General features: G+C 38.6%; 1 protein-coding gene across 1 annotated transcript; it reads left to right on the top strand.

The window, feature by feature from the left end:
* Nucleotides 1–2,319: 2,319 nt before the first annotated feature.
* Nucleotides 2,320–16,225, top strand: LOC147140433 (myosin-7-like). The gene is made up of 38 exons (XM_086043877.1): nt 2,320–2,367; nt 2,630–2,840; nt 2,922–3,065; nt 3,159–3,315; nt 3,397–3,424; nt 3,487–3,598; nt 3,737–3,829; nt 3,902–3,965; nt 4,047–4,145; nt 4,247–4,350; nt 4,472–4,610; nt 5,052–5,170; nt 5,242–5,391; nt 7,796–7,966; nt 8,054–8,363; nt 8,751–8,821; nt 8,917–9,122; nt 9,288–9,411; nt 9,620–9,756; nt 9,897–10,152; nt 10,261–10,503; nt 10,576–10,752; nt 10,823–10,968; nt 11,054–11,144; nt 11,455–11,844; nt 11,933–12,059; nt 12,129–12,247; nt 13,134–13,330; nt 13,402–13,585; nt 13,666–13,831; nt 13,919–14,043; nt 14,195–14,503; nt 14,576–14,779; nt 14,863–15,159; nt 15,286–15,390; nt 15,466–15,561; nt 15,668–15,802; nt 16,089–16,225. The coding sequence occupies exons 2-38, from the start codon at nt 2,640–2,642 to the stop codon at nt 16,107–16,109; spliced, it is 5,817 nt and encodes a 1,938-aa protein (XP_085900003.1). The 5' UTR covers nt 2,320–2,367; nt 2,630–2,639; the 3' UTR covers nt 16,110–16,225.
* The last annotated feature ends 1,578 nt before the right edge of the window (nt 16,226–17,803 follow it).

The raw sequence follows: 17,803 nt of genomic DNA, 5'->3' as shown, positions 1-17,803 counted from the left end.
GAAGGTCATACTGACTTTGGACTGTTATTGAGACAGTTTACTGTATTATTTTTGGGCTCTATTATTTATCTGCAAGGTTCAAATTAATAGAAATAGAAGATTGGCACACTAAATGTATTATTGTATTTGCACAGTTTTGATTATACATACTGTATATTAAATAGCATCAGGTGCATGTTGAGGCAAGTGGTTTGGAAGAAGACATTTTTATTTTTATTCAAACGCATGAGTAGTGCAGCATTAGTGCATGTGCCTTCTATGGGTTATTACTTTCATTTTAAAAACAAAGCTACTTGGACTAGTCGTTAGTCAAATGTCAACCGCGGGACACATACAGTAAAGACAAACAACCATTCACACTCAAATTCACACCCATGGGCAATTTAAAGTTGTCAATGAACCTCGGAAGCATGATTTGGAGAAGAAACCCATGCAAGCACTTGTCGAGGGTGGTGGTTGTTGCGTATGGTGAAATCAGTATTATAAACTACTATAATACGGTAATCATATCTACACGATGAACACACGTGTTAATGTAAAAAATACTGTATGCAAATACAGTTCTAAAAAAGCAAAAGATATGACTACTACTCTACCGTGAAAAATGGCGCAGAGGTTCTATTCCTGTCAGAAATCAGATAAAGCTGAAGATCAGACTTGTCTCCCACTGCCTGTTGATCTTAATCTTGCTAGGTCCAGTCTGCACATAAAGCACAGTAGAATTATGTAGAACTTGTTCTAGAAATCTTTCTAAATTCTTAACAAAACCTGCACACAACTAAATCATAGCTTTTCCCTTCCTGCTTAAGACTTGATCCTTGTTGGTACCTTTCAGCTTCTACAAACGACTTTGACATGGGGGAGTCTAAATTTGTGCTGACACAGCAGCAGGTAGCGAATCGAAGCTCGAAGGTGAGACATCAGCGGCCAAGGTGGATTAAGACAGCTGAGAATGAGGCCAACAATTTGAAAACAAATTGAAATTAGTTCTTAACAAATTGGTATGCTGCATAATGGCACACTTTACTTCAAAAGCAAAGGAGTCTATAATAATATCTTCTAACAATAGAATTTTGTACTTAAATGAGTTAGTGCTTCATACAACCAGATGTAGAAAAAAAATGTGTTCAGAATGGAATTAATTTGTTGATATTGTATTGTGTTTATAGAATGTATAATATAAAAGTAAGCATATACATCAGCTAAAGATTCAGATCCCCCCCACACACAAAATAAACAAATAAATATGTAGTTTTAATAAGATGAGTTCTATTTTCTGAGTGCTTTGCACCTGTTAACCCTCATCCATCATGAGGGCTGACAGCTGTTTCGTTTCTGAATCAGGGAGAAACAATCCAGACAAGAATTTCACACGGTTATCTTTGTCGTCAAGGCCAAAGGAAAAAGAACAATACGATGACGACACCGCGAGATAAAGGGTGTAGACCTCTCAGCGATCGGCAGTTGTGTGAGTGAAGTAAGTCCATGACCTTTGGGCTCGCTCGACAGCAGCTGCAACAATCCAGTCTCGCAAGTGTGTCACAAATGTGTTGCTACCACCTTCACGAGTGACCTTCAGTAAACTTTTTGATTGTACTCAGCTGAATAAATATATAACAGTTTTTTCTTTATTTCTTTCTTTTAACTCCAAATTGGATAACAACCTCAACAAAAATGAAGAAATTAAATAGGCATGAAATCATTCATTGTATCTGACCAGGGATATATCGGATTTAACAGAAGGTCTGATGCAGAAATCTTATTTGGCTGATAATTTTTGACTGGGACAACAGTATTCATGATGGCTTGAGTTTGGATATAGTTTTGGTGTGTTTTTTGAATTGCATGTACTGTACACACATACCGTATATATTACTGAAACCTGATTGGGTGGTTGAATTTTTTTTTTAATGTCACATCAACATACACAATATCATAATCTGGATGGTGCCAAGTAGGATGCGTGGTGTCATCTATGAATTCATTTCTGTTTATGCAGGAAATCATGTCAAGTCGGTGTGTGATTGCCACCTCAGTTCTTACCCTCCCCTTGTTGGTCACAAAATGAAAGCAACGAATAGGAGCAGAGCATCCCGCCCAATTAAGAGAAAGCTTTTTATATTGTGCAACCTTTATCCAAAATTGTATCCCATATTTGGCAGACAAACAACCTTTATTAATGGAGGGAGGACTGCTGTAAGGTACGTGCCTCTTTGCTTAACTTAGCCAACAGGTAAGTGAAGAATCATATGATGCTAGTAATATTATTCACCTATTGCTCTGCTTATTATTACATTAGTTGATTGGCTTAATTTATCAGGTTGGACTGTTGTAAACGGATTCTTGCCTCAAAGCAAACCACCCAAGGTAAGGGTGATTTATTTTTATTTTTAACATGTATATTTTTTAATGAAATATTATTGGCATCTAAAGTTTAGAACACAAATCAGTACATGTAACTGAAACTTCCAGGGACAAGTATTAGATTAATTTGCTTTTCAATTACTACTTAAGCTATACTGTGTAATTTCTGTGTTTTAAATTGACATATTTGGATCCTAATTCATTGAATGAATTTGCATGAAATGTACATTCTGTATTATTTACAATATGGATGTATTAATCTTAGACAGGTTACAATGGGCGACGCTGCCATGAAAGAGTTTGGGTCGGCTGCTCCTTATTTGAGAAAGTCAGATAGGGAGCGCTTGGAGGCTCAGACTCGTCAATTTGACATGAAGAAGGAATGTTTTGTTCCTGACCAAGAGGTTGAGTTTGTAAAGGCATCTATCACCAGTCGAGATGGTGACAAGGTCACTGCTGAGACTGAGTTTGGAAAGGTACTTTCTTCAAAGCCATTTCAGTCAGAACGCGTCACAGGTTTTGGGATTACATGCGAATGTATTATTATTTGTCTACAGACTGTGACTGTGAAGGATTGTGACGTGCACCCTCAGAACCCGCCAAAGTTTGATAAAATTGAAGACATGGCCATGTTCACTTTCCTTCATGAGCCCGCTGTGCTGTTTAACCTCAAAGAGCGTTACGCGGCATGGATGATTTACGTAAGATGATCATTGTGATTGTCGATTTCCTGTCAGCCTTGATGTCTCCGAATTGAAAAGATTTGCTAGTTTGTTTCATTTGCATTGTGGCAGACCTACTCCGGGCTGTTCTGCGTCACTGTCAATCCCTACAAGTGGCTGCCAGTCTACAACCAAGAGGTAGTTGTTGCCTACAGAGGAAAGAAGAGGAGTGAAGCTCCTCCTCACATCTTCTCCATCTCTGACAACGCCTACCAGTACATGCTGGCAGGTACAAAATCGGGTCATTTCAAGCACTCTATTCTTATGTAAAAGTCATGAATGACAGAAAGATGATTTATTTCATTTACAGACAGAGAAAACCAGTCCATTCTTATCACGTAAGTCCCAGAAAATGCACTTTTTAATAGTACTGAACTGATGTTGTCTCTATTGAATTCAGTGGGGAATCGGGTGCTGGAAAGACTGTCAACACCAAGCGGGTAATACAATACTTTGCCAGCATTGCTGCAGTCCCAAGTTCTGGAAAGAAAGATGCAGCTGATGAGAAAAAGGTTTCTTACAGTTTTATATTTTTGTTTATTCAGATTTGTTGCATGACTAGGTCAAATGAACCATCTGAAAAACGTGAAGAACATTTTGTCTGACTTCAATTATGGATATGAATCTATGCAATTTAATCAACCAATCAGGGTACACTGGAGGATCAAATCATCCAGGCAAACCCGGCCTTGGAGGCTTTTGGAAATGCCAAGACCATCCGGAATGACAACTCTTCCAGATTTGTGAGTGGTTGTGCGCTCTAATTTCTCAAATGAAGTGAAACAACGAGATTAATGTGGTTCTTTTCGATGTAGGGTAAATTCATCAGAATTCATTTTGACAACCGAGGAAAGCTGGCTTCTGCTGACATTGAAACTTGTAAGCGGAACAATTCACAATGATTTTAAAATCAAGACAAATCACATCAGTGTGTCACAACAACATTCAAATTATTACTAGACCTTTTGGAAAAGTCTCGTGTGACCTACCAACTCAAGGCTGAACGAGACTATCACATTTTCTACCAGATCTTGTCTCAGGTGAAACCTGAACTTCTGGGTAAGTAACACGATAGAGGGAATAATAATCCCCTATTTAACATTATTATAGAGGCATTGTAATCAAATAAATATTTTGGTTTCTGTGCAATATTATTTTAGAAATGCTGCTCATCACCAACAACCCCTACGACTATGCCTTCATCTCCCAAGGAGAGACAACTGTAGCCTCCATCAATGACTCGGAGGAGCTCATGGCCACTGACGTGAGCTGAATTTCTCATTCGCAGTATCTTAGCAATTGGTTCTACATCCAACAATTCAATCCACAAGGAGAAGAGACTCACATCCTATTTTTACATGTTCTTTTTCATTTCCATTCATCAGGATGCATTTGATGTGTTGGGCTTCACTCAAGAAGAGAAGAACAGCATTTATAAGCTAACAGGGGCCATTATGCACTATGGTAACATGAGGTTTAAGCAAAAGCAGCGAGAAGAGCAGGCAGAGGCAGATGGCACTGAAGGTGATTATTATTATATATATATATATATATATATATATATATATATATATATATATATATATATATATATATATATATATATATATATATATATATATATATATATATATATCAGGTTAACCTCATTATACACAGGGTCACCAACCCTGGTCCTCAAGTGCTGGTCCTGCACGTTTTCCATCTCTCCATGCTGCAACACACCTGATTCAAGTGATCAATTCATCAGCAAGGTCTTCAGAAGCCTGATAACGATCTCGATCATCTGACTCAGGTGTGATGCAGCAGGGATAGATGGAAAACATGCAGCACAGGTACCCTCGAGGACTGGAGTTGGTGACCCCTGCTGTATATAAATCCAACAAAGTGACAAAGAAACAAGTTCAGTACTGTATTGTGAGGCACTGGCTACTTTAATGATGACCATTAATTTCTCTGACGCAGATGCTGACAAAGTTGCTTATCTGATGGGCTTGAATTCTGCTGACCTCATCAAAGGTCTCTGTCATCCAAGAGTTAAAGTAGGAAATGAATGGGTCACTAAGGGACAAAATGTTGCCCAGGTAAAGTGTGTTTTTTAATCTTGCTTTCAAGATAAACTCCGAATACATGTTGAGTTTTATTTTACTTTTAGGTGTACTACGCTGTTGGTGCACTGTCGAAGTCAGTGTATGAGAAAATGTTTCTGTGGATGGTGATGAGGATTAACCAATCCCTAGACACCAAGCAGCCTCGACAATACTTTATTGGAGTCCTGGATATCGCTGGATTCGAGATCTTTGATGTGAGTTATGCACGCCGGCACGTGTGACAATGCAAAAATTGACTGAACTGGTGCACAGTGTGGGTTTTCTGGATTTTACATGTTTATGCGAGACTCAAATGGCACATGTCTGCTGTGGCGCCGACAAGTCATACCAATACAGTATACATTGTTCTTTTTTTCCCTCAATTCAACCTTTATTTGTCAAGGTAAGTCAAATGAAAACTGATTCTCTTTTGTAATGCTGACAATGTTTTACCATGTTTTATGGTGGTAAAACAAGGCAAAATTAAAGAAAACAGAAATAAAGACAACAACGCTACACAAATTGTACATGAAACGAAACATACACACAAAACACAAAATAGTAATAATAACAATAATCCAATCATAAATAACAACAAAAAATGTTCTTCTCCTATCAAATTACACCGTAGCTCCCTTCACCCAACCCTTAATATATATTCAGGGGTGCACAAAAATATTTTGGTCTGATTCTCAAAGGAGCCTCAGAGTCTGTTGCTTAGCGCAAATTTTTCTTTCCCAATCCACTGACCTCAATGGCTTTGGCGATTCTAGTATTATTACATGAATTAGTGCGCTATTAATAGATGGAGTGTATGGCAATATCGTGAGAAGTGCCCTTTAAATGTATTGACATCGTAACTTAATACAGCCCTTACCTGATAAAATAGGCCAAACAAAATAAACGAATATAAATATACATAAGCGGTTTCTCGTTGGTACCAAATGGTGTTTACAATTATTGCTTTCAAAAGCTACTGGCTCAAGTCACTGATTCACAATAAAGGATTTGTTTGGCTACCTTGAATAGCGAATAGGTGCTTGTGAATCAACAGCGTAAAGAATAGAAAATCATGCCTCACCAAATGCATACAAGGAACATAGAAGGTCTTTCTAGATTCATGTGTGTTCAGAGGGTCACGAGAGTTATTAGGCCTCAACTATTAAGTACAGCCACTGAGGCAATGTTTTATGTATAGAGATAGAATAATGTACATTCATTTTAAAGTCATGTTATAAGAAAAGAAATAGGGCTGTCTAAGGCTAGGTTCACACCGCAGGCAAATGCGACCCAGATCAGATTTTTTTGCCCATATATCATATTAATTCAGCCACGGCTCGGATCGATTAATTTTTCTACGCTATGACGTGACGTCATCATTTGTGATGTCTCTATGAAATGAGATATTAAAGTGCCGTATCGTGATTTTCCCCAAATACGGTATTTATGACACGCTGGACCACATTTACTTCCGCAAACACAACGTCGGGAGTGACGTCGTCTCTTCTTCTGCGCATGCGGGTCACTTTGGTGACGCATGTGTTCATACAGCAGACAAGACCGAGGTCGCATTTATAATGTAATATGAACGCTTACACAAAAAAAATCACATTAAAAAAAAAAATCAGAATTGAGCATTAAGACCTGCAATGTGAACCTAGCCTAAAAGTTACACACTTCTGAATAGTATTGCTTACCAGCTGTAATATTTACAAATCTTTACATTAGCACAGGTCTCCTATTTCCATGCCGAGTGGAAAATGGTGTGACAATTTTTTACATATCAAGCGGGTTTGCCCTCCGACGTAATATTTAGTAATCCTAAGCAAAATATCAATCGGCTGTCTGTCATTTGTTCTTGTGTGTTTTGATCAGTTTAAGTGCCGAGACACTTTTTTCACAAGAGGCACTACAAATTGGAATTACTATAATGAAATTCTGGTAAGCCTAAGTAGTTTACGACAACTCTACCATAGCAGCTATTCATGTCACTTAAATATGACTTAAAAAACCTTTTTCTAAAAAACTAATTAATTGCAACATTTCCCATAATTGATAGCGATTAAACGCATTTTTCAACGATAATTTTCTACAAAGTTTGTAACAGATATTTACTTGGGTAAAAACTTGGAATTAATGTGGAATTTTTGGAAGAATATTTTGAATCAAAGACTGTTTGAATAGCTTTCTTTGATGCTTATATATACAATTCTTTTCCTGTAAAATACAAGTTGAACGATACGCCAAAGACACACAACTGATATGTTACTTGAAATTGGCTTTGAAAGTGCACGAATTATTTTGGCCAGTGACTCTCCTCTATGTTTGGCTGCAAAGTGAGCAGAAATCAGCTGCCACGGCAAGTAAATAAAACTGAGTTATTATTATTTTTTATTATTATTATTTTACGCTTTTATAAAATTTAAAGGAATCTCCAAAGTTAGTGCTTTAATTTTGACAGCCCTGATAAATATCGAATTTTTTTTTGCAATGGTCAGCTGCGTCCTTTGTGTGTGGTGGGCCTTTGTGTGACTCATGATTAAAATAATTGATCAGAATTTGTTTCAATATGCTTCAGAGAAATTAAGGTAATCATACGTGTGGCCTATGTATTTGCAGTTCAACACCTTTGAGCAGCTGTGTATCAACTTCACCAATGAAAAACTGCAACAGTTTTTCAACCATCACATGTTTGTGCTGGAGCAGGAAGAGTACAAGAAGGAGGGCATTGAATGGACTTTCATAGATTTCGGTATGGACTTGCAAGCCTGTATCGACTTGATTGAAAAGGTGAGACTAGTTCTAAGTCGTTGATCAGATTTTCCAAAATGTTTGAGCAATGTAGATTCTACTCCATATATCTTTTGCTCTCCTCAGCCCATGGGCATCATGTCCATCCTTGAAGAGGAGTGCATGTTCCCCAAAGCCAGTGATGCAACCTTTAAAGCAAAGCTCTATGACAACCACCTAGGAAAATCCAACAATTTCCAGAAGCCCAGAATCGTCAAAGGGAAACCAGAGGCCCATTTTGCCCTGATGCACTATGCCGGAACTGTTGACTACAATATCAACAACTGGTTGGTGAAGAACAAGGATCCTCTGAATGAGACTGTTGTTGGGCTTTACCAGAAATCGACACTTAAGATGCTGGCTTTCCTCTTTGCAAATTATGCTGGAGCTGACTCAGGTTTGTAACCGACCAATTATAGTTGAGGGATGAATAATACAAGCTTCTCATCTGTTGTTTGTTTAAATTTGTTCCCAATGACTGCTGTTATTACACTGGTGCAAGGGGGAATGGCCACTGGTTTTCTCTGTTTTATCATTATTTCGTTTCATCTCTTTTTATTCCTATTGATTTGATTGCTCCTTTTATGACGGAAATGTGTTTCTTTAATTGATTTATTTACCCATCATTATGTTTTATGTTAACCTCACTATATGTTGTGTATTTATTGTTTTGTACAGCACTTTGGTGCACTGTGCATGCTTTTAACGTGCTGAACAAATACAGGTGGATTGGATCATTTTATCTCCCTAAAATTATCAATAACTCCATCTTATTCCCCTCAAGAGTCTGCCACTAAGGGTAAAGGTACCAAGAAGAAAGGCTCATCCTTTCAAACAGTATCTGCCTTACATAGGGTAATTTACATCTATTTTACAATAAATCTTGTGCAATTTTTTAAATTCTAATGATAATAATTGATCCAAGTCTGTTTTTGGTGCTGAACTCACAGGAGAATCTGAACAAGCTGATGACCAACTTGAGGTCTACTCATCCCCACTTTGTACGCTGCATCATCCCCAATGAGACTAAGACTCCTGGAGCCATGGAGAACCCTCTGGTGATGCACCAGCTGCGCTGTAACGGGGTGCTGGAAGGCATCAGAATCTGCAGAAAGGGCTTCCCCAACAGGATCCTATATGGAGATTTTAAACAGAGGTATTGATAAAAAGAAAATAAAGGGTCTACAATGGCTTAACCTGTTCTCATGAATTCTATAATAAATGCTCTTTGCAGACCCATTCACCCCAAATATATTCCCTAAATCGGCAAATTTAAACTTTATGGATTCTATTTCTTTTTCATTTTTTTTCATCTCAAAAGGTATCGTATTCTAAACCCAAGTTCTATCCCAGAGGGACAGTTCATTGATAACAAGAAAGCAGCGGAGAAACTATTAGGCTCTTTGGACATTGATCATAACCAGTACAAACTGGGGCACACCAAGGTAAGAATTTAAGTTTACTCATGGCATATACATCATTAACAACAAGAACTATTCCAACTGTGTTAGAAAGTCAGACTCTCATTAACAGACATCATTTGGCGTTCATTCATGCAATATTGGATATCGTTGGCATACTGGTAGAAATGGACACATTCAGGGTGAATTTTATATCACACTTACACATTTGTTGTTGTTTTAAATAAATTAGGTATTCTTCAAAGCAGGGCTCCTTGGTCTGCTTGAAGAGATGCGAGATGATCGTTTAGCTCTGATAATTACCCGAATCCAGGCAAGGTCACGTGGTGTTCTGGCAAGAATTGAATTCCAAAAAATTGTGGAACGCAGGTATGTGTATGCATTCAGATACATACAAACTTTCCATCCATATGGGCATATCTAAACAGGTTAATGATATGGCTCATTCAGGACTAAATATCTTTGATTGCCCTTCATAGTAGCAATATCTCAATAAATCATTGTCACAGGGATGCACTACTTGTTATCCAATGGAACATCCGTGCTTTCATGGGGGTCAAGAATTGGCCCTGGATGAAGATGTACTTTAAAATCAAACCTCTTCTGAAGTCAGCAGAGACTGAGAAGGAAATGGCCAACATGAAGGAAGAGTTTGCCAAATTAAAAGAGGCATTTGCAAAATCAGAAGCTCGGAAAAAAGAACTGGAAGAGAAAATGGTTACACTTCTCCAAGAGAAAAACGACTTACAGATCCAAGTTCAGGCAGTATGTTTAAAACTTATAAGGAATACAGCAAATTTAGAATTCAATGTGCAAATTGTTCAAATCAAGTGTATACAGTATAACAATCAATTCTGTGTCTTTTTGTAAAAGGAGCAAGATAATCTTTGTGATGCTGAAGAAAGATGTGAGGGGCTGATCAAAAGCAAGATTCAGCTGGAAGCAAAAATTAAAGAACTGTTAGATAGACTGGAAGATGAGGAGGAGATGAATGCTGAATTAACATCCAAGAAGCGAAAATTGGAAGACGAGTCCTCTGAGCTGAAAAAGGACATTGATGACTTAGAATTAACTCTTGCTAAAGTGGAGAAGGAGAAACATGCCACTGAAAACAAGGTGAAAGCCAGATAAACTCCAAGTCCTAAAGACAGTCATTCGTGAGCTGAAAATATAACTTTTTGTCATTAGGTGAAGAACCTGACTGAGGAAATGGGAGCTTTGGATGAAATCATTGCCAAGCTGACCAAGGAGAAGAAAGCCTTACAAGAAGCTCATCAGCAAACGCTGGATGACCTTCAGAGTGAAGAAGACAAAGTCAACACTCTGACCAAGGCCAAGTCAAAACTAGAGCAGCAAGTGGATGATGTAAGGTTCAAGATGACTAGCAAATAACCAATAATCAATGAGAACTAAAATTATGTCTGACCCCCAACAGCTGGAAGGATCCCTGGAGCAAGAGAAAAAAGTACGAATGGACCTTGAAAGGGCAAAGCGAAAACTTGAAGGGGATTTAAAATTATGTCAAGAGAGTCTTATGGACCTGGAAAATGACAAGCAACAACTTGAAGAGAGGCTGAAAAAGTAAGAGGTTCCAGTTTTGAAAAAAAAAAAAAAATGTTTTAAATTACTTTCTCACTGACTGAACTATATTTATGTCCATTCACAGGAAAGATTTTGAAATTAACCAACTTTTGGGCAAAATAGAGGATGAGCAAGGCATGAGCACACAACTCCAGAAAAAATTGAAGGAGTTGCAGGTATTATCACAATTCTACAAAATGTTATTTCCTCGACTAATTAAAAGTCAATTACATAAATATGTCAGTTTAAAAACACAATTAATAGCAGCCTATCCAAAGTAAGGCTTTGGACCCAAAAAAGGCTTTGGACAGTTTTTGGCATTGTCACCAATTGACAATGGGCCTTTTGATTAATATTTGCTGTATTCATTACAATCTGTTTTCTGCTGAACAATACACTCACATTTGGGATTGTGAGCTAAAACGTTTGGGACATCCTTGTACAGAGAAATGATCAGGTTTTGCATTGGACCTTATATGAATGTAGGCCCGCATCGAGGAGCTGGAGGAAGAGCTGGAGGCAGAGCGAGCTGCCCGAGCCAAGGTGGAAAAGCAGAGAGCAGACTTAGCCAGGGAGCTGGAGGAGATCAGTGAGAGGCTGGAGGAGGCTGGTGGAGCAACATCTGCCCAGATTGAAATGAACAAGAAGAGGGAGGCTGAGTTCCAGAAACTCCGCAGAGACCTGGAAGAGGCCACTCTGCAGCACGAAGCAACTGCGGCCACGCTGAGAAAGAAACAAGCTGACAGTGTTGCTGACCTGGGCGAGCAGATTGACAACCTGCAAAGAGTCAAGCAGAAACTGGAGAAGGAGAAGAGCGAACTCAGACTGGAACTGGATGATGTCGTATCCAATATGGAACATATCGTTAAGGCAAAGGTAATTCATATTACAGGCTTGTCATTGTTGTTTCGCTCACTTTGAATCACCCTTTATATCTTCTTTTCATGGAATCTGTTGTTTTCAGTGTCATTTGGAGAAAACGTGCCGGTCCCTGGAAGATCAAATGAGTGAATATAAATCAAAGGCAGAGGAGGGACAGCGTACGATTAATGACTTCACCATGCACAAAGCCAAACTACAAACTGAAAATGGTATTATATGCTAATATAATTGGCATTATGTCGCATGCACCCCAAAAATTATTCCTCTCTGACAATTAGGTGAACTTGTAAGGCAACTTGAGGAGAAGGATTCGCTGGTGTCTCAACTCACAAGAGGAAAACAGTCCTACACTCAACAAATTGAAGACCTTAAACGACAACTTGAAGAGGAGGTCAAGGTAGCCCTTATCCTTCCGATTAAAAGTGACAGATCTAGTACTGTGCAAAAGTCTTATATTGGATTACTGAGTGATAATGATCATACGTAATGAGTGTAAACATCCACCAAGGCCGAAGGTGTTGGACTGTTAACAAAACAATATTTGGATTCTGTATTACTTCTGATTCTGTTGGTTTATTTGTCTTCGTTTGTTGGCAGAAACAAATGAAACAATGAATGTCCTCCTGTATTCGCACTTTCATCCAAGAATGAAAGCGTTCTTCCATGGCCTGCTGTATGGGCCAGTCATTTACAAAGACTTTTTTTTGTAATTCTGGTAATTTTGTTCGTCCCACCATTTATTTGCCTAATATAGTGAATGTTATGAAAAATACAATCACTACAACAATGGTAGTGGTGTAGTGGAAATGTTTTAGCACAGTACTCCAGGAACCTGATTCACTGAAGATTTCAAGTTTGCAGTGCAGTTAATTTTGCACATTCTGGGAGGAGTATATGCAAATAAGTGAATTAAGCATGTGCAATGTGATTTATCAAACCTGAGACAATGCCTGATTTTGCATCTTTAAATACTGCCTCTGAACGTTCCAAAAATGCGTCACTGCTCAGAACAGATCGTTCACGCTCTTGTAAACATTATTGAATTGCCGGAAGCAAAAAGAACATACTTTGCATTCAGCAATGTAACTTTGAAGCTTTTGAATGACCGAAGGCCAGTCACAAGAAGTCGTCATGCAATATCACGTAGGAAAAAATCCTTTCAACTCTGCATTTCTGTGCATTTGGGTCACATAATCCAGTACCCACTATTTGTGATCTTAGTAAATCAGACCTTAAGTCTTAATGTTGAAACATGAAATACAACCTATTGTATTTAATTTCAGGCCAAGAACGCATTGGCCCATGTAGTACAGTCTGCACGCCATGACTGTGACCTACTCAGAGAACAATATGAGGAGGAGCAAGAGGCCAAAGGTGAACTGCAGCGTGGCATGTCCAAGGCCAACTCTGAGGTGGCTCAGTGGAGAACTAAGTATGAAACTGATGCCATCCAGAAGACTGAAGAACTGGAGGAGGCTAAGTAATTAAATATATGTTTCAAAAGTTGTTTCAAGTGTTCTAGCAGAATAAAAGTAAATGATCATAATGCAGGAAGAAGCTGGCCCAGCGTCTGCAGGATGCCGAAGAAGCTGTGGAAGCAGTGAATGCCAAATGTTCCTCTCTGGAGAAAACCAAACACAGACTGCAAAATGAGATCGAAGACCTCATGGTGGATGTGGAGAGGTCAAATGCTGCTGCTGCTGCCCTAGACAAGAAGCAAAGAAACTTTGATAAGGTATCAAAGCAATATGTGCTATTTTAGTCAAATCTGTGTCATTTCATAAACATAAAATAACAAACAACATGATCTGTCAGGTCTTGGCAGAATGGAAACAGAAGTATGAGGAGTCTCAAATGGAATTGGAAAGCTCTCAAAAGGAGGCAAGGTCTCTGAGCACAGAGCTTTTCAAACTGAAAAACTCCTACGAAGAATCTCTCGAGCACCTGGAGACTATGAAGAGAGAAAACAAGAACCTACAAGGTCAGTTAATAACAACTCTGTACTTCAAATTGTTTCAAATATTTTCAGAAAATCTTCATGTACAGTTTATTTAATTTCAATGAAAAGAGGAAATAGCCGATCTCACTGAACAAATAAGTGAGAATGGAAAGAATATCCATGACCTTGAGAAGATCCGAAAGCAGTTGGAACAGGAGAAGTCTGACATCCAAAGTGCTCTGGAAGAGGCAGAGGTAGGTTGTGTGGTCAAATGGTAATATTAAGCAATTTAATAGTATTCATCACTTTAAATAGATTAATCCAGAACCACACGTTGCTCAATTCCTGTGCCAGATCAAGCAACAGTGAATCTACAGTGCATGGCTTTATTTGTCCTCTTTGTAGGCCACATTGGAGCATGAGGAAGGAAAGATTCTCAGAGTCCAGCTTGAATTCAGTCAAGTGAAGGCTGAAATTGAGCGCAAGCTGGCTGAAAAAGATGAGGAGCTGGATCAAGCAAAGAGAAACCAGCAGAGGATCGTGGACAACCTTCAGAGCGCCCTCGAGGCTGAGACCCGAAGCAGGAACGAGGCCCTTCGCTTGAAGAAGAAGATGGAGGGAGATCTCAACGAAATGGAGATTCAGCTAAGTCAGGCCAACAGGCAGGCAGCTGAGGCTCAGAAACAACTCAAGTCTGTTCATGCTCATCTGAAGGTATGAATGGACTGAAACTGCACTACTCCCCCAAAAAAGGTTGCTAGCTAATAGAAACATTTAATTTTCAAGGAAACTCAACTTCAACTAGATGAGTCTGTCCGTACCAATGATGATCTCAAAGAGAACATTGCCATTGTGGAGAGACGTAACAACCTCATTCAGGCTGAGCTGGAGGAACTGAGGGCTACTCTGGAGCAAACTGAGAGAAGTCGCAAACTTGCTGAGCAAGAGTTACTGGACGTTACTGAGAGGGTGCAACTACTGCACTCACAAGTGAGAGAAACACTTGACATCTACAAATCTACGACCTTTCTTTTTGGTGGTAAATAATTCGTTTCCCATGTTTGTCAAATCAGAATACTGCTCTGCTAAACCAAAAGAAAAAACTGGAGGCAGACACCTCCCAGCTTCAGACAGAAGTAGAAGATGCTGTCCAGGAGTGCAGGAATGCTGAAGAGAAGGCCAAGAAGGCCATCACTGATGCCGCCATGATGGCAGAAGAGCTGAAGAAAGAGCAGGACACCAGCGCTCACCTGGAGCGGATGAAGAAGAACATGGAGCAAACCATCAAAGACCTGCAGCACCGTCTGGATGAAGCGGAACAAATTGCAATGAAGGGAGGAAAGAAGCAAATGCAGAAGCTGGAGGCCAGGGTAAGCGTATCATACAATTTGATAACGATTACGTCAGTTTACCTTAACATAGTACGTATATCATAGTTAAATGTCATAAAAGTCAGCTGTGATTGAGTTTCATGCCAATTACTCTACATTTTGCAGGTAAAGGAACTTGAAAATGAGGTGGACAGTGAACAGAAAAAGGCCAATGATGCTGTCAAGGGCGTTCGGAAGTATGAAAGGCGTATCAAAGAACTCACATACCAGGTAACTAACCAAAGTTTGGAAGACTGACAAGCAAATAAACCTTGATACAAATAAAAATACTGCGTGTCTACATAGACTGAAGAAGATAAAAAAAATCTAGTGCGTCTTCAAGATCTGGTGGATAAGCTTCAACTTAAGGTCAAATCCTACAAGAGAACTACTGAGGAGGCGGTGAGAATCAACTCTGTTGAACCAAATTTAAAACACAAAGACTGAAATAAAACAAACATAATCATGAGCGATATTGTATGTAGCGTAATGTTGTCTTCCTTTAAAGGAGGAACAAGCCAACAACAATCTTACCAGGTTCCGTAAGATTCAACATGAGCTGGATGAAGCTGAGGAGAGAGCTGACATCGCTGAGTCTCAAGTGAACAAGTTACGTGCCAAGAGTCGTGATGCCGGCTCAAAGGTTAGTGTCTTGTTGTCAGGAATTTAGCACATTATTTGATTTGGCACAATTACAACAGGAACATATTATTGTAAATGAGAAGAACAATGTTATTTATTATTAAAGTGCAGCAAATAATAATATATTTCAGTGCAACCATTACAGGCTTGAACATGTTCTTAAACCAGTCACTTCAATGCTGCATGAATATTTTACTTTAATGTAACAATTACTGTAATTATTGTAGACATATATCAACCTGCACCACACTCATTCATGAAGCATTTTGTCTCCCTTGTATTCACAGAAAGGTTTTGATAGAGAGTAAAACCCTCACAAGATGGATTTTCTGCTGCTTTGGTTCTGACACACCTGATGTTGTGTCGTTGTATCTCCATAAGCATGTTTTTGTTCAGTAGAATAAATTGGAGTGTGCACCTCAAAGAGCTTGTCTTTTTATTTACAGAAATTCAAACGAATGTACAGTATAACATTATGTGTCAAACAAAAGAAATTACATAATTATTTATTTAAATGAATGTAACAAAAATACATTATACATTTTCTTGCTGAAACCTGAAATTTCTTGATTTGGTAAATTTTTGATTGATTCGTTCATATTTTAGTTTTACTTTACACGAGTCACTTTTGGTCCCCCACATCGGCAACAATACAAAGCTCACTTAAACATGTCGCATCTTGCGGTTTTCAAACGCACTAATTTACTTTGATGTTTTTCCACATTTTTTGAAAGACTTACTGTATATAGTACACAAAGGATGCTAAGGCCCGCGGGCCACATCTGGCCTGTCCACAGTCTTTGCAGCCTTTAGGAAGTCAAACAAAAGTATGCGCTGCTTTTATTTTGATGTGCATGTGTGTCAGCAGTGCAAGCAAACAAGACTTGGTTTCAATGTTGCCATCTTAAATATACTTCTCTAAGCATTCTTACAAAAATTTAAAAAAAATATGAACACCACCGACACCAACTGTGCTCCTCATGTTAGCAACAATCTCCTGTTAGCAGTGTACTTATTTCCTGCACAGTGGAGGGAAGAAAGGAATTTACCCTTATAAAGAATTGGTAGTCATAAAAACAGTTAATACTGTAGTGGTTTGTGCTCATAATGTCAGCACAATTTAAAAATATAGAAAATGTCTTTTTATATATACTTACGGACACTGTAGACATGTTTTTGTGTGTGTGCATGTTTATTAAACAGTGATTTAATGTTAATATATGGAGGTATGTCATTTTGATGTGACCGATTTGATTTTTTTCACTAGCTTTGAATTTAAATTGCATGAATGTTTTTTTTCTTTTTCTTACAATACAAAGATAAGGTGTCTGCTGTCATGGCAGACAAAGGAAATCAGAAGGTAACTACATTTGAGAGACTGAACTCTGACGATTTTGACTTTTCCATTTTATATGTTTGTTGGCAAAAATTAAGTTTTAATACATTTTTTGTATTCAGTGTTGACTTTGAGCATTTAATTGCACTGATCAATACATTTAAAAAAATTTCTGAGATGCAAGTAAACTTTCCTCGATTAGATTCTGAATCAGCCCTGTTTTTTCCTCTAGCCCATCAGGTTTTCATGATAATAATAATAATAATAATAAAAATATCCATACAAATATCTCAAAAACCTGATTGCAGGGACGTGCAGGCACGGTAAACAAGGGAGGCACTGCTGCCCCTTTGACATTCCCCTGCATGTGAGGAGAAAAAAAAACCTTGTTTCCTCATTACATTCCCAATATGCCAATATATGTTTTAGCACATGAACGGCACAAGCTGACATTCAACAGTTGTCACCAGTTGACTCTGTCCTAACCCTGACACCAGATTGAAGCCTCAACTGGTTAATGAGTTCATCTGCACTCCTAGATTCCACGCCTGAGGCCATAATTGACAGATACACAGGCAATGATTAACCCCAACCAAACACAGGTGTGCAGCCTGGGTTGAGGGCTGTGATTGGAGGACAGGTGATTGAAGTTGTGCTTTTAAACCC

Source organism: Filicampus tigris, chromosome 10 (assembly GCF_054856515.1).
Source record: "Filicampus tigris isolate MCC_2025a chromosome 10, RoL_Ftig_1.0, whole genome shotgun sequence".
In the NCBI taxonomy this organism is placed as follows: Eukaryota; Metazoa; Chordata; class Actinopteri; order Syngnathiformes; family Syngnathidae; genus Filicampus; species Filicampus tigris.
This window is presented reverse-complemented; position numbering and strand designations above follow the sequence as displayed.